The sequence below is a fragment of the Suncus etruscus genome, chromosome 17 (assembly GCF_024139225.1).
Source record: "Suncus etruscus isolate mSunEtr1 chromosome 17, mSunEtr1.pri.cur, whole genome shotgun sequence".
In the NCBI taxonomy this organism is placed as follows: Eukaryota; Metazoa; Chordata; class Mammalia; order Eulipotyphla; family Soricidae; genus Suncus; species Suncus etruscus.
The window spans coordinates 61,738,402-61,761,492 of NC_064864.1; the positions used below are offsets into that span (position 1 = coordinate 61,738,402).

At 35.1% G+C, this 23,091-nt stretch overlaps 1 protein-coding gene and 1 pseudogene across 2 annotated transcripts in view; both read left to right on the forward strand.

Moving 5' to 3' along the window:
* ATRNL1 (attractin like 1) overlaps window positions 1-23,091 on the forward strand; it is a 733,758-nt gene that overhangs the window by 261,494 nt on the left and 449,173 nt on the right. For both annotated transcript variants that reach the window (XM_049764403.1, XM_049764404.1), the window contains exons 23-24: window positions 213-291; window positions 3,434-3,591. In XM_049764403.1, the coding sequence (XP_049620360.1) occupies window positions 213-291; window positions 3,434-3,591 (237 nt within the window). The remainder of the gene's footprint in view (window positions 1-212; window positions 292-3,433; window positions 3,592-23,091) is intronic.
* On the forward strand, window positions 21,374-21,516 carry LOC125995657 (uncharacterized; annotated as a pseudogene).

Genomic DNA, 23,091 nt, shown 5'->3' on the forward strand with positions numbered 1-23,091 from the left:
GATAACTGGGCACTTCAAATATACATTTGAATTGATATGGTATTTTTTAATGATAAAACAGTATAACTGCATCTATACTTACTTATATATTGACTTAATAGTGTTATATGTAGAGTTTGAGGAAATATGACTTAGGCATAATTAGAACATTTGACTAAATATATCTGTTTCTTAAATTTAGTTTTTTTAATATTCTTTTTTTTTCTTGGTAGTCAAACAAAAATTTGGATATTTCAATTAATGCATCCAACAATTTTAATCTCAACATTACGTGGTCTGTTGGTTCCACAGGTAAGAAAACTGTGTGTCCTGTGTTTTACATATCTGTTGTGTTCTAATATGTCTTTTATAAGCAATTTAAACAACTGACAGTTCAGAAAATTGTTATTATTATTGTGGGCTATTGAAGATAAAAATGCATAGCCATAGTAATAAGATATCATGACCTTGTTAATTTTACCATTATTTAATTAAAATAGATTGATGACTGATATATATTACTTAATTATTTAAAGTGGAATTGTTATTAAATCTGATCTTAATTAAGATATACTACTTTTTAAATCAATTGCATAATAGTGCCATTATTTCCTCTATTATTGAAGTCATAAATGTAATTATTAACTTTAATACTTATATAAAACAGTAAAATTCTTGACTGCATGCTGATAGTATTTTTTATTACTTATAAGCATAGTAATATACTGCCCAATTGACTGTCAGATTTCATTACTCCAGTATTTTAGAGAAATTGCTATATGTAGCATATCTTCTGTAATAAGGTCTATAAATTGAAATTTAGACTTTTGAAAAATATGATTAAGAAAATTACCAATATTTATATAGTGTTATAAAAAGTATGCTAAATTTTTTGTATTTATGCTTTTGGAAATTCTGTTGCTTTTAATATATACCTCATATATACTGCTTCAAAAAATACTTGAAACTTTTTAATAAAAATATGTGGATTTTTAGAAATCCATAGATGATTACTATAATTTGGATCATTGCACTTATTTTATGCAATATTTACTATCCAAAAATCTTACTATGCAAATATAGTTCAAGAGTTAGTAGGTTTTGCAGTTTTAGACTCTGTTGCATGTGTAAAAATGAGAAACTCAGGTAAAATTATAATTTGTTATGTATAGTTGAGATGAAACATATGGTAAAGAACCAGAATAATAATGCAGGTTAGGGTGCTTGCTTTGCATGTGCCTGACCCAGATTTTATCCTGCATCCCATTTGATCTCCTGTGCCCACCAGAAGTAAGCCCTGAGAACTACTCTGTGTGTGTCCCCGAAACAAAAACAAAACAAAACAAAAAATACAGTAGAACCTTGGCATTGTGAGTTTTATTAAGAATCAGAATAGCATGTATTAATTTGAAATTTACTTCTGTACAATAAACTGAATTGTTTTAAAATTTACATATAAGAACTTAAAGGGCTGGAGAGATCGTCCAAAGGGTAAGACATTTGCCTTGCACATCTGGGTTCAATTCCTGGCACCACTAGAGTCCTGCAAGCACCACTAATAGTGATCCCTGAGTACAAAGCCAGAAGTCAGCAGAGTTTACCTCCTCTCTCCCAGACAAGAGCACAGAAACCAAAAAAGGAATTTATAAAACCTTTAAAATACCTTTAGAACAGTTATGTTAGTATGAAAGAGATCTCATAAATTTTCTAGGTTCCAGAATCAAATTTCCAAGTATAATCAGATTGAGAATGGGTCAGGGGATCATTATCTTTTAAAAAGTAGCTGAAGTTGGGCCAGAATTATTGTACCGTGGGTAGGATATTTGCCTTGCATATTGCAAACCCAGGTTCAATCCCCGGCATCCCATATGGTTCCCTGAGCTTGCCAAAAAGTTATTTCTGAGCTCAGAGCCAGAAGTAACCCATGCATGTACACAGCTGAATGTGAGCCCCCTTACCCCCCACAAATAAATACAAAAACAAATCAGAAAAGTATCCAAAGTTATTTAAAATAGGTATCACCTGAACAAGTAATTAAATCGCTCAGAATTCTTTTGAAATCCTTAGACCCAGACCCTGGCATGCCCAGGTTCTGGTAGTGCTGCAGATGGGGTTGGGGGAGATGGGCCAAACCTAGGGCTTCATACATGAGAACTCTGTGCTTTACCACTTAACCACTTCCCTAGTCCTTGTTTCTAACTGTTTGCTGTTTATTAAAGTGGATGACTTGGTAAGAGAGTTGGAAGTGCATTGTTCCTTTTGGCTAATTTTAGTAAATATTGAGTACTCAATATGTGCTTAATTGTAAAGCACTTAGCTGGAGTTTTAAATTATAGTGTCCTCAGCAATCATGATGGTCCAATTTATGGTAAGGCAAAAACATTGATTTTTTTTTTTTACAGTTTTTAATTGAACTGAGACTTGCAAAAATGTGCCCTCCACTCTATGGAGTGGTATGTAGAATGAATTCAGCATCTGGACTCATAGATATAGTCTCTAGTCTATCCAATGTTTTTTCTGCTCAGTAGCTAGAAACTTGGGGCTGGCAGGTACTTTAATTTTGTGAAGTCCAAATTTCAATTTGAAAAAGAGATCGAATACCTCTGGAGCAGGGACTGGAGCTATTGCACAGTGGGTAGGGCTTTTGCCTTGCATGCACCACACCCGGGTTTGATCCCTGGCATTCCATATGGTCCCGTGAGTCTGGCAGGAGTGATGTCTGACTCACAGCCAGAAGTAACCCTTGAGCACCACTAGATGTGGCCCCCAAACAAACAAAAACCCTAAAAAACAAAATAGGAATACCTTTGGGGTAAGATTATTATTAAGAAACAGCTAGGGGGCCAGAGCAATAGCATAGAGCAGTAAGGCATTTGCCTTGCACGTGGCCAACACAGGATGGACCCTGGTTCAAATGCCGATATCCCATATGGTCCCCAAGCCTACCAGGAGCGACTTCTGAGCCAGGAGTAATCCCTGAGTGCCACTGTGTTTGACCCAAAATCCCCCCAAAAAGAAGCAGCTAGTATTTATCACTTTATGAGTATTTTTTAAATATAGACTTTTTGTCACACTCAGTAGTGCTCAGGACTTATTGTGGGCTCTATTCTCTGGGATCACTCCTTGGCAGGCTTGTGGGACCATATGGGATACCAGGTATTGGGGAATCAGATGGATTGCTGGGGAACAAAACTGTTTCACAAAGGCAAGCACCTTACTTGCTGTGCTGTACTATTACTTCAGCCCCAACCTGTATTATTTATTTAAAATAATTTTTATACAATTATATTTATGATACTGTAATTTTCTTATTTTAAGTTGTGAAGATGAGTTGATATTGCTAATTTTGTTTTTATAGGTAGAGTCACAAAATTAAATGTTATTATTTTTAAGTTCATAAAGGTTTCTTGCTCTCATACAAATTGTTTAAATTTGTTGTTTCCTTACATTTTAGCTGGCACAATATCTGGAGAGGAGACTCCCATAGTTTCCAAAACTAATATAAAGGACTACAGAGATAGTTTTTCATATGAAAAATTTAACTTTAGAAGTAACCCCAACATTACATTCTATGTGTATGTCAGCAACTTCTCTTGGCCTATCAAAATACAGGTACGTGTTTTTAGCATTTAATCTAATAGTTATTTAGTATTTTGAGTATAAAAAAAGGATGCTGTTTTTGTTCAATGTGATATCTATTTAAAATTTTTGAGCCACAGTGGGTGGCATACAGGGTAGCTCCTGAGCTGTATGTAATTCCTGACTCTGCACTCAGGAATACTTCAGGCAGTACTCAGAGTGAATAGATAAGATGCCAGGGATTGAACCCAGGTCAGCCATGTGCATGGCATGTGCCATATCCACTGTACTATCTTTATAACCCTTTTACTTACATTTTAATGCCTTGAAAAATAAAATAATGTAATACCTTTTGATACTTGGCCAAGGGGTCAAGTCTGAATGTATGTGACAAATACCATCAAAGAAAAGTCTTAGAAATAATATTGTATAAATCCCATATATTAAGTTTTAGATGAAATTATTTTGAGAATTACAAGAACAGCAACTAGATAAGATTTTCTAGCTAACTGTATCCTTAAACTGAGGGTTAAGTAGAAGCTTTCTTATCATTCTATTTTTAATATTTTTGTGTTATGTCACCTTATCCTAGAATGAATATAAACTTTCAGTAAACAGTACTTGCCAGTTCCATTTTTGACAACCATCTATCTCTCATTGTTGAATTATTTTTTTTCTAGAAAAGGTTTTATCTTCCATTGTCATTGTATTTAGCAGTAGTCTGTAAAAATTCTAGATTCATTAAACCCTGAGTGCCACCGGGTGTGGCCCTAAAACCATCCCCCAAGAAAAGTTATTGTTAGACTCATCACTAGGAAACACTTAAGATATTCTATCTTGAAATAATAAAGTTTTCCCCCTTCAATTTATAGGTCATTATATTTTAAAATCTTGGAAAAGTTGAGAATCATTTCTTACTCTTTTATATTAATGCTGTGTGCTAGGAATGTTTTATTTGTATTTCTAAGTTATTTGAGAGAGGAGTGCTTAAGTGATTTTTTTATTTTTTAAGTTGATTTTGGTGGGGTTTGGATTAAACCTGGAAGTGATGGGGCTACCCACGGCTTAGTGCTTGAATTTCCTGATGACTGCTCTAGGGAAGAGATTGGAGTGCTGGGGATTGAACCTGAACCTTCAGCCTGTAAAACAAGCATCCCAACTCACTAAGCCACTTTCAAGCTCCTGGATGATTTTTTTATATGTGTATGTTTCCTAGAAATTTTATTTTGTAAAATTTAGCATATAAATTTATGCAGACTATTCATGCACATTAATAGACTTTATGCAGAAATATTGATCAGATGCCATTTGGTTTATTTAGATTATGATGGAATGTTAGAGGAGCTATGTATAACATTTACTCAGTGATAAAATAGATTCAATTATATCTTTAAATGTTTCATACTCCTGATTTCTTGATGGCTCATATTTTTTGAGCAAATTATTTATATTAGCATGCTAATGAATATCTAGTGGCTAGAAATTAACTTTCTATATTGGATTTTTTTCTCTTGAAAAAATATTGGAAATATGTTCTGGTTTCCAAGCTAGAATTTATTTAATAAAGGCATATTGTTCTATTTTTCCAAAATTGAAAAATATTAAAAAAAAACTGTTGATGAACAACTGAAGTAGACAGGAAGTCCTTATACTGAGTTGAAAGAATTCTATTAGTCCATAGTGTGATTATATGCAAGTTAAATTATGTGTTCCAATAAAATTATTAAATATAATAGTAATATTATTGAGATTACATTTTGGGGGGGAGCCACACTGATTGGTTCTCTGGGCTTTCTTCACACTGTACACTCAAGGATCACTCCTGACATGCTTGAGGGACCTTCTGGGTGGCCTGGGATTGAATCTTGGTCAGTAACATGCAAGGCAAACGCCCTATCTGCTGACCACATAGATTAAATTGTTTTGTTTTGTTTACTCCTGGCAAGGCTCAGGGGACCATATAAGGTGGCAGAGATCAAACTCAGGTTGAATGTGAATAAGGCAAGTGCCTTGCCCACTGTGCTAGATCGGACTTGAAATATTATAAGATGGTTTTTAATCTTATTTTTTCTTATTTGTGACTTTCTACTTGTAAAAAGAATGCACTATTGTTTATTAGTTTACTTTCTTGTTCCTAATTATCTTACTCAGGAATGAGCCAAAGTTTAATGAATTTCTATTTTCAGTTTTGCTTTATCTCAGATTTTTTTCAAAGATGTTTCGAAAAATGAATCCTGGAAAACTCAATATTCATGAGCTCTAATTCCAGAGTTCTGGGAAGATTATTTTCTTTGATTATCAATAGATTACTTCATAATTGAAAGCTATTTTATAGAGGACCAAATCAAATAGTAAATTATAGTCACTTGAACATTTTGAATTTGTTCATTTTTAGTAATGAATACTGACAAATAAATTATGATTATTTGGGGGTTCTCCCAAGATGTGTGTAGAAGGTCCAGGGCCTCACTCCTGGTAATTCTCAACCAATCTGACCAGGGATTCAAGGCAAGGGGTTTAATTTTGGATGCAGCACTGCTCAGAGGCTGCAGTCCTGAGGATTACCCAGACCAGACCATGATGCGGGGTTCCGCTTGGGCGGCCTGGCCTCTGGCAGTACCCAGAGAACTCTTGACTACCAGAGATTGAATTGGGGTCAGCTTCATGCAAGACAAGTGCTTTGACCCTTGTATTATATCTCCAACCCCCTGAAAAATAATTAAAGTTTTGAAGAGTTGATTTTTTAAGTCGGTCATTATTTTTTTCTTTTTCTTTCTAACATTTTCTTTTCTCTTTTAATTCAGGTAACTTTTGGTTTATTTACAAGAATCTAATATTTGTGAACTTCAGACTCACAAACATCTCTCAACCACTTCTCATCTACCCCTGTTCCCTTTGGTAACCTCATTTCTTTCATTATTTCTGTTGTTTGATTTTTAGATTTTGGGCCACACCTTGCAATGCTCTGGACTTACTCTTGGTTCTTTTTGTGCTTAGGGATCACTCCTGGCAGAGGGCATTCTATGGGGTGCTGTAGATCAAGCCTGGGTTGGCCATATATAAATCAAGAGCTCTAATTGTCCATCCCTTGTAACCTATTTCAGTCTTTAGAGTCTAACCTTTTCATTAAGCATTGTTTCAGTAATATCTCTTTATGACATATGCTTGAGACTACCCAGTGTTTATCTTTTCCCTCTGACTTATTTTGCTTAGCATTAACCTCTTAATTTAGTAGTATATTTTCATCTTAGAGCAAGATTTTGCATATATCTTGAAATTAGTGATTTTGGGATGGATATTTAGGAGTGCAACTGAGAGGTGACATAGTAGTTGGACTTTATTCTTTTTGAAAAATCACCACACTGTTTTTCATAGGGACAAAAAATATTTTATATATTCAACAACAGCCCAGTAAGATTATTTTCCCCACATCCCTGCTAGCTCGTGTTTCTAGCCTTTTTGATACAGGACATTCTTACTGGTGTGAGGTGAAATCTCACTGCTGTTTGGAGTTGCGTCTCCCTGGGAACGGGTGATGCTGAGCATTTTTTCATTGGCATGGTGCCATTGAACAATCATGAGGTCGTCTGTTAGTTTAGAATTTTTTGCATTCTGTACTTACGTTGGATGTTAGCCCTTTAGTCGCTGTCTTGAATAATTTCTCCTGTTTAATAGGATGTCTGCTTGTTTAGTCATTGTCTTTCCTCCAGAGCAAATACTTTTTAGTTTGATTCGGCTCCTTTTGTTTGTTTTGTTTGTTTTCCTTGCTTTCCTTGTTTGTTTTCTTTCAAAATCAGTGGAGGCTGTCATGGAGGATGTCTCTAAAGTTGATCTCCTAGTGATTTTATATGTGTGTGTGTGTGTGTGTGTATTTGTTTACTTACTAACTGGTGATAATTCAGAGGCCCATGAAGTGTTTTTCACATAGTAGGTGCTTGGGCTATTTGTTGGCAGTCAGCCTTGGGCTTGGAGAATCTGGGTATCTTGGGCCAGGCTCACACATGTAACACTGGGCTCGGTGGTTGGTAGTTAGCAAGGGTAACTGGAGTGAATCTCAGGGTTGTGCTCTCAGACTCTGTGGCTGAGAAGAGAGATTCACATGATTTTATGAGAGGCCACCGAGGTAATATGTGCCACCACTTCTGACCCCTTGCACTCAACTCAGCCACTAGGGTCCTAGTTTGATATTGCAAGGAAATGATGGAACTTAGGGTTCCAGAAGCTTAGTGTCAACTGCCATTTTTCACAGGACAAATCTCGCTCTGACTTACCAGTTTTCAGGATAGGGCTCTGGATTCAGAGGTCACTTCTGAACTGCACTTGTTGCTGGCTATGAGAGAGTCCGGAGTCAGCTTGCTCTCTGGTATCTCCCTGCTGTCCCCCTCAATGGGACCCTGAGCAAGAGATTTTGTGATTAAACCAAGTTTTAGTGAAATTTTTGCCCTGATTTGGAGAATGCTAGTCCAGATCTGCCTTTAGATATTGGCCCTGTCCCAGAATCTCTTAGTTTATTTTTAAATATGTTATTGATTGAGATTCTATACTTTATAATGCTGTTAGTAATGGTTCTTTTTATACTTAATTCCAGCACCAGACCCTTCACCAGTGTAATGAAATCTCTTTCAAAGAAAGCTCAGATTACTTTGGGAAGGTCAGAGGTAGATGGTCTCTTGTTTCCTTCTTTGCAAGTGTGATAGTCCTGGAATGGCACATTTTTTTTCTGAGTTGCATGACTTCACACAAATAGAAATATTTATCTCCATATTCTTGACCAGTATGGTATGGTAGGATGGGAAAATGGTTGTTTATTTTTTTTATAAATGCCTACATATAGGGGCTGTCTCATTTAATTATTCATATATATTTTTAAATTTTGTTTTGATATTACCCACACTTAGTGACATACTAATATGAAGTTCAATGGTCTTTTAATTGCACCCTGTATAGGTCTCACTTACATCCATGTATATGTTTTTTTCTATTCCAAAGTTCCCCTCCTGCCCATTTTTTCTGTCATTGTCACTATAATGTTTTATACCTTCTGTTGAACTGTATGTGACTGAGAGTTTATAGCAAACATTTCCACTAATTTGTCTTCATTTCATTAATTGTTATATAGAAATTATCCATGGTAATATGGAATAGAGTTTTGATGCTTCTTAAAAATGCCATACTAAGAATATACTTCACACTTGTTTTATGTGGTCAACTGTTGAACATTGGGATTGGTTTCAGTTTTTAGGTGTTTTGAGTAAAGCTGCTATGAGCTTATAATCTAAGTTTTTGGGGGGACATATACATTTGTTCCTTTTTATTTACTTCAGAGAACACCTTGTACATGGGCATAAGACAAAGTCTTATATTTCACTTCATTAACAACTACCGTATTTTCCGGCATATAAGACGATTTTTGAAACAAAAAAAAGTCAACCGAAAATCAAGGGGCATCTTATACACCGAGTATATCCCGAAAAATGTTTCATTATGCCACTAAACGAAAATTGTCTGAATATTGCCACAAAATGAATTTTCCGATTCGATCCTGCACCAATCACTAAAAGGCTGCTCGGACCACCTCTCTAACTCAGCCAATCCAAGCAGGCTTTTGATGCATGCAAATTAGACAATGTTCTGGTCCCGAATCTTTACTGTCAAAAGCCTGCTCAGATTGGCCAGAGTCAGAGAGGAAGTCTATAACAGTATAACCTTTGAACCTTTGCTTGTTGTGATTGGCTTACTGTGGTACATACAGTTGCAGCACATGAACGTTCTGTCTGATACAGCGAATATAGGCCTAAACCTATGTTTTAACTTTAAGCAAAATTAGGGGGTCGGCTTATACGCCCAGTCGTTTTATACACCGGCAAATACGGTACCTACTAGATGGCCATTGCAGTAATTCCAGATATTGAACCCTAGTTGCTATTGACACCTTCACTAATACTTGATAGAGTTTTTCTTCTTTCTTTTAAAATTTTGGTAATTAGGCACATGGTGTATTGCATTGAAGCTTTTGTTTATGTTGCTTTGTTGTATAATGACAGTCAACAAGGTTTTCGTTTTGTTTCATTAACTCTTATTGGCTATCTTGATTTTTTTGTTGTTGTTGACCACACCTGATGGTGCTTTAGATTTACTCCTGGGTCTACACTCTAGGATCACTCCTTGTAGGCTTGGAGAATATACATGTGTAGTGGGAATCAAATACAGGTTGACTGTGCAAGACAAGCTCTGTACGTCCTGTTAATACAACCATGTATGGGTCATTTTAAAGATTCCTATTCTAATTTTCAGCTTTTACTGTAGGTTTATTTTTAATGCAATATGTACTAAATTCTTTGTATACTTTAACGTCTCTCTGTATACAAATATCTATATTTGTATTGTAAATACTTTCTGCAAGTCTGTGTTGTGCTCTGACTAAACTATTCTAAATTTTAAATAAATTTGTAACATTTTAATCTTGTATGGCCAGTATGCTTCATATTCACACTTATATTTTGAATGGTTTAGAGAGGTTTAACTAGAACAGAATTATTGGCTACTGGTTATTGTTTATTGTTTACTCTAAAAGATAGCTTATATTCTTTGCCTCGTTGTTTCTTTTTTCTTTCTAAATCAATTTCATGATTTATTTACATTTTATTTGCAGTATATTTATAACCCAAAAAATCACTTATTATCTCCTAATCAAAAAGTAATTGTCATTCTCAGAGAAAACATAAAAATATAACAAAGCTAAATTGAAAACCTAAACATAATTGCAAGATTGCAGCTTGGCTATAAATATAGATCAAGAAGAATCAAACAGATGATATTGTTATATTTAAGTTATATTTAAGGTACATAGTGACAGTGAATTTGGGTCATTTCCACCACCCAGGCTGTTCTCCCTCCACCACGGTTTCCAGCATGCATCCCATACGTCCCTCCTTTGCGCCCTGGACTGCTAGTTTAGCCAGTCCTTTTTGTATATAACTTGTTGTCGATTGGGTATCTTGATTCTGTTGTTGATGACTTTGGGTTTGGTGTTTAGGTCTGATCATTTTTTTATTTTCACCCAATGTTCATGCAACTATTTGCTCCTGGTGCCATCTACTTTCAAATCCTCCCCTCAATTTATTAGGCAAAACAAGATGATTTAAGCTCTGTGGTTCTGTTGGGAAAAAGAAAAAGAAAAAGACAGAGAAAAAAAGAACAAGCAATAACAAGAAACACAATAGTAAGAACAAATAACAGCTAAAACTACCAAAAAAGAAAGAAAAAAAAGAAGAGGCAAAAAAGGGGAGAAGGAGGGCTGGTATGGCAAAAGTTTGTGTCTTTTTTTTTTCCCAAAAGCACAATAAGTACTGGGGAAGTTAGAAAGGAAAATTCCTTCTTTTCTATTTAAGGGCACTGCCATTTGGCCATAGTTTGCAATTAATGCTGTATTTCAATGTTTATTTGTCCCTTTTTTGTGTTTTGTGTTGGGAGAACTTGCAGGCAGTGTTCAGAGGGTTTGTATTGGCACTTGGTTATTTGCAAGGGTTCAAGGACACAGCTGTGCTGCTGTTTTCATGGCTGTGGCTGATTCCTGGCTATGTACTCAGGGATCATTTCTGTTAGGGCTCCTACAACCATCTGGGGTGCTGGGGATTGAACCATGTAGGCTGCAGGCAAGGTGAGCACACTGTCCATTTTAATATAGTCTCTGTCCCTGGTTTTTTATTTATAAATATATTTAACATATATTAAATATTGTTGAATTTTAATACTTTGTTAAGAGGGATTTAATTTTATGCTCATCACTAATATTGACTTATAATTTATTTTCCATAGTATTCTTACCTGATCTTGATGTAGGATTCATTTTGAGAGTTCACATATATCACTCAGCAGTAAAACATTTGCTTGTATGTGTAAAGCCCTAAGAATGGTATTATAACTTTTTTCTATGAATGGCAGAATTCACTAGTGTGCCAGTCTATTCTCAGATTTTTGTTTTACATTGTGATTTTTAAGGCTGTTGAGCTAGTGTATGGGGTCAGGTGCTAATCCGGGTTGATTTTTCAGCACCTGATATCCTCACTGACAGGAGAGATTCCTGAGTAATACTAGGTGTGGCTCTAAACAAAACAAAACACGTTGTGACTTCTGATTTCTTTTACTTAGTAGTAAAACTAGTTTTTCATATTTTCTATTTCTTCTGGTTTCAACCCTGGTAGGTTGTATAGTTGTGAGAACTTACCCCATTTCTTCTAGGTTGGCACAATCTCACTTGCATTCTTGGTTGTTCAGAATATGTATTTCTTGGAAAAATCAAATAAGCAACAGATAGTTTAAATGCACTTGAAGTATATAATAATTATCTATATAAACTTCTGCCATCATTTAGTGGACTGTGTATTAAAAATATCAATGTATGTGGAACATTACATTTTATTTATGTGAAATGTTTTATAAATCTCAATGGCTTTATTTTTGCAGTAAAAGGAAAAATAAATAAAACTTCAGAAAATAGTAGAAAGAATGAATGAAAGAGGACATGAAGGCATTGGTGTAGGGATTTGGCATTGGTATAGGGAAATGGGCATTGGGTCAGATATATGAGTATAGATATATGGGCATTGGTGTAGGGATAGGGACATATGGGCATTACTGTAGGGTTATTGGTATTGTGTGGGATATGTTTATTGGTATAGGAATATGGATATTGGTGTAGAGTTATGGGCATTGACATAGGGTTACAGGTATTTGTGTGGGATGCAGGCATTGGTATAGGGATGTGGACATTGGTGTTGAGATATGAACATTGTTGGAAGGATATGGGCATTGATGTAGAGATATGGGCATTGGTGTAGAGATATTGTTTTAGAGATATGGGCATTTCTTAGGGATATGGACATTGGTGTAGGGTTGTGGGCATTTGTGTGAGATATGGGCATTGGTGTAGGAATACAGGCATACTGGTGGTAGGTAATGTGTTGGAATATTGTTTTCTGAAACATTGCTATTAAGAGGCCTGGAGCAGTGGTGAAAGCAGTAGGGCGCTTGCCTTGCATGCACTAACCTAGGACGGACCTTAGTTCAATCCCTCAAGTCCGATATGGTCCCCCAAGCCAGGAGCGATTTCTATGTGCATAGCCAGGAGTAACCCCTGAGCATCACCGAGTGTGGCCCAACCCCCCACAAAACAAAACAAGAAAAACAAGCATTGCTATTAAGAATATTGTAATTGTGACACCTAAATAATACAAATTAAATGAATGTAAGTAAAATGTAAAAATTATATATATATATTTTAATGCTTTGACTGAATAATGGGTATTTTTGCTATATATTATTTTAAAAGTTAGCTTTACGAAAAACCCTGTGTGTGAGCCAGAGAGATATTGCACAATAGAGTGCTTGCCTTGCACATGGCCAACTGAGGTTCAATCCCTGGCACCCCATATAGTCCTCTGAGCCTGCTAGGAGAGATTCCTGAATACAGAGCCAGAATCAACCTCTGAACACCTCTGAGTATTCCTCAGAACAACAACAACAATAAATCATAAAACAAAATGAGTACTTTATTATGTGTTTTTGATTTTTATCTCTCTTGCCCCTTTCCTCAGCAATTTCTTAAATGTTTGAAATTTATTAAACATTTTTTTTGTTCTCTAGTGTTTAATTTGAATTACATTACTTAAAATCCATCCCCCTGGTTTAAATAAGGGAACAGTAATGTGATACTCATTAGGTAACAAGGCAAATTATGAATTATCATTGTACCAGCATTGATTGTGAGAACTTATGGATACTGATTTTTTGATATTTATGAAGATACTCAAAGAATAAACACTTTTGTTGAGGCCTATTATTTTACTTTTCCTAAATATAGCAACATTTAAAAATTGCTCTTATTGATATAGATACATTATTAAACTAATTCTTATACATCAAAATATTTAGTTTTAGAATTCTGAAAATGAAGTGATTTTTCTCTTTTTAGATATATAATACACCAATCAGCATGGAGAATTTTAGTTTGTTGGTTATTTGTCCACATTTCAGCAGCTTGAGCAGCCTCTGCTACATTTTACGATATTATTTGACCATTTTATGTGTTTTAAAAGTTTTGCTTCAATGTAACATAAATCATTGTAATTTCATTTATTTTTTTAGAATGTGTTTATTTTATAGATTGAAGTGATATTGGCTTGAGTATACATATCTATGTTCAAGGAATTTACCTAGCAATTCTCACCACTATAATCATTATGCATCCCCTTAGTCCATTGGATCCTATCTACCTACAGCTCTCCACTCTCTCTTTTGGAAACCTCATTTCTGTCGTTTATTTTAACTGGATATTGTCCTGTCTTTGCTTGTTTTCTTGACATACTCTGTATACGTGGGGCTCTTCTATATTTGTCATTCTCTTTATGAGTTATTTTGCTCAGCATGATCCCTCTGTCCATGGTGTAGCAAAAGGCAAGATGTTTCATCTTTTGTAATAATAGATTAGTATCTTGTGTTGTTTATGTCTTTATTTAGCATCAAGGAGCATTTGGGTTGTTTTCAGATCTTGGCTATTGCTAATAGTGATATGTTGAATATGGTATATGTACATATGTTTTCATTTTTTATTTATTTTGGCTTTTTTTGTGCCACACCCTGCAGCATTTAGAGGTTACTCCTGGCTCTGCACTTAGAAATCACTCCTGGTAGTTTGCAAGGCAAATGCCCTACCACTATCTCTCGGGCCCAAGTACATATATTTGTGGTGAATGCTTTTGTACTCTTTAGATAGTATCTCAATGAGTGAAATTGCCAGATAATAGTACTTCCTAAATTGTTGAGTTGTACCCATACTATTTTCTAAGAGATGTATTCATGTCATATTCCTTGCATTATTAATGAGCATTTCTTTTTTAAGTCAAACATTGGCTTTGGATGCTCATGTTAAATAGCAGTCCTACTCTACTGCATGATCATTTCAACATGTCACACATCCTTTCTGAGTAATTTGCTAATCTGGAAAATGGGGGTAACAAAGACACTTTCTCAAATGCTATGATGACTTGTTGAAACTGTCTCTTTCTCTTACTAACACCCATTGAACAGTCATCTAGTGACTATTTTTACTTGGAGTGAGAACATTCTTTCCAATTTTAGTATATGTGCTGCCGAAGCGAGCACGTGAGAACATTCTTGACAATACTTGACCTGGAGGTACTGGGATGAATGGTCGATCAACAAGTTACAATATTCCTTGGTGAACACCAAGAATATACCCAGCAGTGCTTGGGGAACTATATGGTGATAGGGATTGAATCTGGGACCTTGTGCTTGCAAAAGATGACTGCATACCTTTGTATTATCTCTAAGTCCTCTAATATTTGACTTATTTTTTACTTTTTTTAAAGTTTAAACCATTGTGATTTGCAAAGTTACTAATAGTTATATTTTAGACATACAATGTTGCAACACTAATCCTATCACCAGTACCACCCTGGCTCCATCATTATTCCCAGTTCATTCCATATCACCCTCCAATCTGCCATATTAACTAGGTACCTTTTTAAGTTTGGTTGTTAAAGTTTGGGTCTCATGATTTCATGATTAACAACTTCACAGTAAGGATATTGAAGTATCTTATTCTTCTTTCCTTTTTTCTAATCTTCCTTACCAATATAATATTTATTTCTATTTTTACTCAGAAAAACTATGATAGGGAGCCAGAGAGATTAGCATAGCAGTTAAGATGCTTGCCTTGTATGTCACTGACCCAGATTCAATCCCAAACATATAGGGACCAGGAGTGGTCTCTAAGTACAAAACCAGGAACAAATCCTGAGCATCACTGAGTATAACCCCAAAATAAAAAAAAAACATCTATAGTAGACAACCATCTTTTGGCCTCCATTATGACTCTAAGCATTACTCAGAAGCATATAGACAAATAGGCATTGTCTACTTGGGACACAGTTAGATGAAGTTATCTTTAAGATGCCATGTTGATAACTTGAAATTTTATTATCACTTTTCTTTGTGTGTAGTAGTGGTGCTGAGTAAATTATTCTAATTTTATTAATATAACTATTTCTTTTGTTTGGGAGCTACAAGTAGTACTTAGGGGTTACACTTGGTTCTATTCCCAAGAATTATTCCTGGTGGATTCAGGGGACCATATAAAACAACAGAGATTGAACTCAAGTTGGCAGTGTGCAAGGAAAATGTTCTATCTGTTGTACAAGAGTTTCCATTTCAATTATTCTAACTTTAAGCAAATATTTTCACTTTTTTGGCAGTGAATTTTATGCTTAAATTGACAACATTTTAAAATTAAAATAGCCTCAAAATTGTAATTGTGAAACATATAGCAGTTTTATAGAGTAAATATGCTAATGATCTAGTAATTAAGCAGAAAATAATATTTTCTTTTGGAATGCTGGGAATTATTACTTTTAGTTGATTTGCATTAGTTTCTAATGTGAAATTTTATTTTGGTAATATTTTTCTTTGACTATTAATGTTGTACAATAGAATATTGTCAATAAGAAAGAGAGCAAATATTGATAGTACAATTATGAAGCTTACAACTTGATAAATTCTAAGAGTGTATGAGCTGAAGCATTTTGTATTCTTCAGTAGTGCTGCTCATCAACACTTATACATCACCGTTTAAATTAAATTAAATTAGATTGAATCTAAATTACCTGTTTCTGAGTAAATGGGATTTGGTAATTCAGTATTAAGTGAATCTGCAAACTGATGTCATTATTTAGATTTGATTTTGTTTTATGAGAATGACACTAGCAATAATTCTTCAATTTGCAATTCTAATTTCCATTGTAAAGTAGGTGAGACTCCTTACTAAGTAATGGTTAAATTGTTTAACAGAAAAAAGTAGATAGCAAACTGGATCCTAATTCTTATGTCTGTAAATTTTTACCTTAAGTGGATAACATTTTGAACATGGAAGACAAATCAGTTGAGCACAAAATAAGATGCTAATAAGATAAACTACTAAATCTACTAAATCTAAAGCAGATATTTGAAACATAGAGAACATTTCCTTTCTGTGCATGGTTTAAAATGTAAAATGTCAATACAAACATGCTGCTACAGATGCCATCTCATACTTGTTTTCTTTTTTTAATTAATTTATAATTTTATACTTGTCAGTTTTATATTATTTTTTTCTTTATTAGATGTGAGCATGCACAAGTATTTCACATTTTTGTACATCCAGATATACACAAATTCATTCAAGTTGTGAGAATATTAGAGCATGAACACGACATCATCTGGGATCAAATCTAGGCATTGACTTCTATAAGTCTTCAGCTCTACAAATTGAAACACATCCCTAGCTACCTCCTCCTTTGTTTCTTCTTCTTCTTCTTCTTCTTCTTCTTCTTCTTCTTCTTCTTCTTCTTCTTCTTCTTCTTCTTCTTCTTCTTCTTCTTCTTCTTCTTCTTCTTCTTCTTCTTCTTCTTCTTCTTCTTCTTCTTCTTCTTCTTCTCCTCCTCCTCCTCCTCTTCCTCCTCCTCCTCTTTCTTCTTCTTCTTCTTCTTCTTCTTCTCCTCCTCTTCCTCCTTCTCCTCCTCCTCCTTCTCCTCCTCCTCCTCTTTCTTCTTCTTCTTCTTCTTCTTCTTCTTCTTCTTCTTCTTCTTCTTCTTCTTCTTCTTCTTCTTCTTCTTCTTCTTCTTCTTCTTCTTCTTCTTCTTCTTCTTCTTCTTCTTCTTCGACCTGCTATTTCAGTTTGAAGTTTTCTGATTTCTATCTTCATATCCTCTTGATTCTTATTTGTGTTCCATTTAACTCAATCTATGCTTTCTTTGAGCTCTATGAGCATCCTCCATACTTCTCTAAACTCCTTATCTAAGAGGATACCTAGCTGTTTTGTACTTTTCAGGTCATCAGAGCTGCCATCTTCATTCTCTATACATGGGGTTGCCTGCATTGTTTCTCCATTGCCACACTTGTAGTGTGGTTTTACTATGTGTAGGTGTTGGACCCTGAAGAGATTATGCTCGCTGTCATCTTCTTGGCTGCCTCATGAATAAAAGCAGGTAGGGAGCAAGGCAGCAGCTCTTTATGATTCTCTTGTGCCCAAAAACATGGCAGGAATCAGCCCCCACCTTTATTGGGTGGGGACAGCTTACTGCGTGTTGGGTCCTGAATAGATTATGTTCGCTGTCTCTTCTTGGCAGGTGTTGGGTTTTGAAGAGATTTTTGTTTTTATGTTTGCTGTCTTGGCTTCTTTTGGCTGCCTCATGCAGAAAAGCAACTCATACTTGTTTTTAAATTAACTCAATGGTATGATTAATATTTGTCTTTGCCTTAAACTTTATACATAAATAATTCATCTTATTTTTATTTTTAAATATTTTTTAAAAATTTAATCCCTGTTACTAACCCTAGGTTGATCTTCATTTAAAGAGTGGAAATGAAATTTATCAATAAAGTTTATCAGTTGCTTATTAACACTTGTTAGTATGAAACCTTCCAGAAGACACTCAGCAAAAATTTAGAAGAAACTATTCAGAACAGAAGTAAATGATGATGCATTCAATAGTTGAATGAAAAGAAACAATGTGAACAATGAATATAATTGTCAAAAAATCCAAATAAATGTTGGGGCTTATTACTATTAAATCGATCTTGAAAAAATTGCTAAAAGGTTACCTTAGGATGAACTAAAAGTATACCAGTTAGTAAATTTTGAAAATTTAAAACCTTCTAATATGTAATTATATAATCGAGTTCAGAATACTCTAATATTGTAACAAAAGTGTATAAACCAAAGATAACTGTTCAAAATGCAGAATCATTAAAAATAATCATCACACACACTAATAAGAATAAGAACAACCTGTGCAGGTGTAAATGCTGAGAGAAAGGAACTCTCATTCTTTGCTGGTGGGAATGTTGACTAGTCCAGCCTTTTTGGAAAATAATATGGATATTCTTCCAAAAACTAGAAATTGTGCCTCCGTATGACCTAGCAACACCACTATTAGGAATATATGATGGGGTCCAAAATAACAATGTAGAAAAGCCCTCTGCATTCCTGTGTTCACAGCAGCACTATTCACTTATCTACAATCTGGAAACACCCCAAGTTTCCAAGAACAGATGAGTGGAAAAAGAAGAGTGGATAAAGATGGATAAAGATGATAAAGTATTTAAGAATAGACAAGTGGATAAACTGTGGTACATCTACACGATGGAATACTATGCAGCTGTTAGGAAAAATGAAGTCATGAAATTTGCTTTAACATGGATAGTAATTATGCTGAAAGAAATGAGTCAGGGAGATAAGGATAGACATAGAATAATCACACTTGTTTTTGGTATTTAAAAAATAGATCATGAAATAGTAATATCAAGAGACAATAGAGATAAGGACCAGGAGGAACAATCTCTGATAGGAAGCTAGCCATAAAGAGTGGGGGAGTGCAGTTAGGGCAGAGATGGGACCACTATGACAATGATAGTTGGAACTGAGTGCTCTAGACTGGGTGCTGAAAGTGATATGCATGATACTCTTTCAATAACAATATTGCAAACCACAGTTTCCAAACAAAAGAGGAGAAAGAGAGAGAAGATGATAGAAAGAAGAAGAAAAATGTCAGGGGAGATGACAGGAAAGATGGAAACTGGGGACATTGATGGCGGGACATGTGCAATGGTGACATTGCATGACTGATACGCTGGACATTGTATGACTGAAACCCAATCATGAGCAACTTTGTAACTGTGTATGTCATGGTGATTCAATTAAAGAATTTATAAAAAGTAAAACATCAAAAAAAATAATTGCCACTTGTTAAAGAAATCGACATAAATACATAAATTTTGTCGATGGTACAATAAAATTCTCAAGATTTTATTTGCAGTTGACTCATAACTATTACATTGAATATCATCTTTATTTACTTCAAAGAGAAAGCCATGCTATATGCAAAAGAGAAAGGAATCTAACAAAAAATCAGAAAGACAGTAAAAGATAAAGTTTAATGGTCTGCAAAACACAGAAAGTAATGAACCAAATTGATATATCAAGTTCCTACATGTCAATATAAAAATGAGTTGAATTCTCCAAAATGTGGGTAGACAAATTGTTTAATAAAGCAATAACAACAAAATTCACTAAGCACACCAGACTATAAACTGTGAAATGATTATAGAAGAGTCATTTCACTTTAAGAATACATGAGATGTGGTAAATGCATGTTTGGATGTGGTTTAAAAATCAGCGTTAGGCACATGTATTGTCTGGGTAAGTAGTGTTCAACCACAATTCACCCTCATCTCCCCCTTGGAGTTGTGGACTTTCCTACTTTTATGCTGGGTTTGGTACTAGGGCTTTCTTTGCTCTTGGAGAATCTTCCTGGGTACACTATTCATTACTCTCTCTTTCTTATCTTTCCCTCCCCTTCCTCAGTTCCTCCAAATAAAATCTGTTTTTACTTTAACAAATATCAACTATATTTTTGGAAAATTATTTCAGCTTCAGGAACATAGAGTTTTGGAGCCCTTGGGATAGATTACAAAAAGTGGAATGTTGGCTATTACGGAAACTCAATTCTTGAGAAATATCCATATTGTTTATCAAAATGTCTCCCACCAAAGGTGGTTGAGTTCCTTTCCCCGCTCCTCCATGCCTGCCCTGTTTTGTTTGTTTTTATTGTTTTGATATATGCCATTCTCACTGGTGTTAGGTGATATCTCATTATTCTTTTCATTTGTAACTCTCCTATGATAAGGGATGCAGAACATTTTTTCGTATTCTTTTTGCACCATCTGTTTCTCTTTGAGGAAGTTCTTTTTGTCTTTTTCCCTCAGTTTTTGATCGGGATAATTGTTTCTTCTTTTGCTCAGATTTACAAGGGCTTTATATATCTTGGGTAATTACCCTTTGTCAGAAGAGTACTAGGAAAATATTTTCTCTCAATTCTGTTTCTTCGTTTCTACCCCAAGAGCCCAAAATTTTTATTCAAAAAAGACCATCTGTTTTCCTTTGTTCATTGCCTCATTGTTCACTGTAAACAAAATATAAAAACAACCCAATTGTACAAGAGCAGATGACTGGATAAAGAAACTATGATATACATACAATGGAGTACTATTCAGCTGTGAGAAAAGATGGAATAATGCAATTTGGTGCTACATGGATGGATTTGGAGAGTTTCATACTGAGTGAAGTTGGCTAAAAGGACAGGGGCAGAGGTAGAATGATGTCTCTTATTTGTGGGATATAGATATAATGTGGGGATAACAAAAGCCCACACACAACCAAATCAGAACCTGTCTACAGAACTGAGCTTACCCTGGCAGGGGTATTGCAGAGTGGTGAAATGACAAAAGGCAGGTGTTGGGTAGAATCTGGGATAATGATTTTTGGATGGCAGTGTCCAGTTTGGTGAATTCTGTTACTGGAATACTCTACAAGCATGAAACTGTACCATTAATTAAGTTGCCAACTATTCATAATAGATTATATGATACTAAAATATACTATTAACTATTACATGCTATTAAAATATTACATGCTATTAAAAATGTATGACTTGGATAGTTGACCTTTCAAAGTTTTTAATCTTCTAGGCCATTATCTTTTTTTCCTATTTGATGCACCTTAGGATAAAGGCTTTTTAAAAGCCACCGAGTTCTGAGTCTTTGCAAAGCTTAAAAATAATTTCCTTTAGGGGCTGGAGTGATAGTAAATCAGGTAAGGAGCTTACCTTGCATTGCAGCTGACCTTATTTCAATCCCTTGCATTTTATATGAACTCCTGAGCTTTTTCCCAGAATGATCCTTGAGCACAGAGCCAGGAGTAAGCCCTGAACACCACTGGGCATGACTTAAAACTTAAAACAAAAAAGGAGTAGAGTGCCCTGGCATTGCCTGAGGGTACAGGAAAAGCACATTTCCCTCCCAGGAAGACTGTTTCCATTGGGGCCTACAAGGTGAGCTGACAGTCGCTATTGGGTGGATGTTATATATGGAGGCTTTTTATAATATTTCCCTATAATATCCTTATCTCTGCCTGTTGTCCCACCTCTGCCCTTCCAGGTGGGGGCGCTGTTGAGAGCCCAATAAATAGTTTTCGAGCAAAAAATAAATAAATAAAAAAGAAAAAAATTAAATGATATCACATAATTTCTACTACATTAAACTACTTGTTTTTTTAATTATGAACTTATTACTGTACTTGAGTTTTATAATTGTTACCTTTTTATTACTGTGAAATCTAATTTCTATTCTGCATTGTTTGATGTATGGTATGTAGGGAAACATAATAAGGGAATAAATAATATTGCATGATTGCAAAATTCCTTGGCCCTTGATTGCAGAACTGAGATAACTGAGCAGTTGGGTAAAGGAGAGGACAGAGAATGTGGACTGGAGTTGACCCAAGGAGAATAGTGGAGTATCTTAGACACTTTCTACATCAATACCTTCAATATCAGTAGGGTAAAAACTTCAGCTCCAAGTAGAGGATCTTTTAGGAAATTTAAAAATGCCTCTGGAAATGAGTGTGGGAAAGACTTCACTTATCATATTCTTGTTCATCAGATTAGATTTAATGAAGGGGGACTATTAACTGTGAAATGCCTTTCAAAGTATACAATATTAGGTGGCCGGAGTGATAGCACAGTAGTAGGGTGCTTTTCTTGCATCCAGCTGACCCAGGACAATGAACCTAAGGTTAAATCCCTGGCATCTCATATGGTCCCCAGGCCAGGAGCGATTTCTGAGCTCGTAGCTAGGAGTAATCCCTGAGCATCACTGGGTGTACTCCAACCCCCCCCTCAAAGTATTCAACATTAGATGTACATCTCAACTATTCTTTAAGTTTTACTACTTGCATTGTTTCTTCAATGAAAATTTTTTGTTCCTATGTTTTTGGTTTTTGACCTCAGTTGTGGTCAGGGCTTTCTCTTGCCTCTGAGCTCAAGGGTCACTTCTGGTTGCATGTGGGGACCGAATGGAAGCTGGGGATAGAATCTAGGTTAGCTACATGCAAGACAAGCTATATTCTCTCTATGGCCCCCATTATGTATTTTTAAAAATGCATGTGGTTGATTGCTAATTTAATAAGAATAGATGTGTAAACAAGTATCAATTGAATAGTCCAGCATTCATTCATTTCCTTTTCTTTTCCTCTCTCTGATCTAATGAAATAGAACCTTGTTTTATAGGATAACTTTGAGGATTAAAGATCCTCTGAGTAGCTGAGATGCACTTAGCATGGATCTGCACAAGCCCTTCATGGGTGGTAGCACTATTTAGTAGCACCGTGGTAGAAGATGATAGAGACAACAAAAGTAGTGTCGAGTGATCCAGGACTGCCTGACACAATTCTCTAAGGAGTTATCCAGTAGAATATGTTAAAGCAAAAAAAAACAAAAACAAACAAAAAAAAACAATTTGTGCTAACACATCACAGACATATACAGAGAAATAATTGTATGGCAGATACTTTAATCTGCTTCTTACTGAATAGACTGCAGGTTTTTGTGGACAGAAGAAGCATGGGCCAAGCTGTGTAGA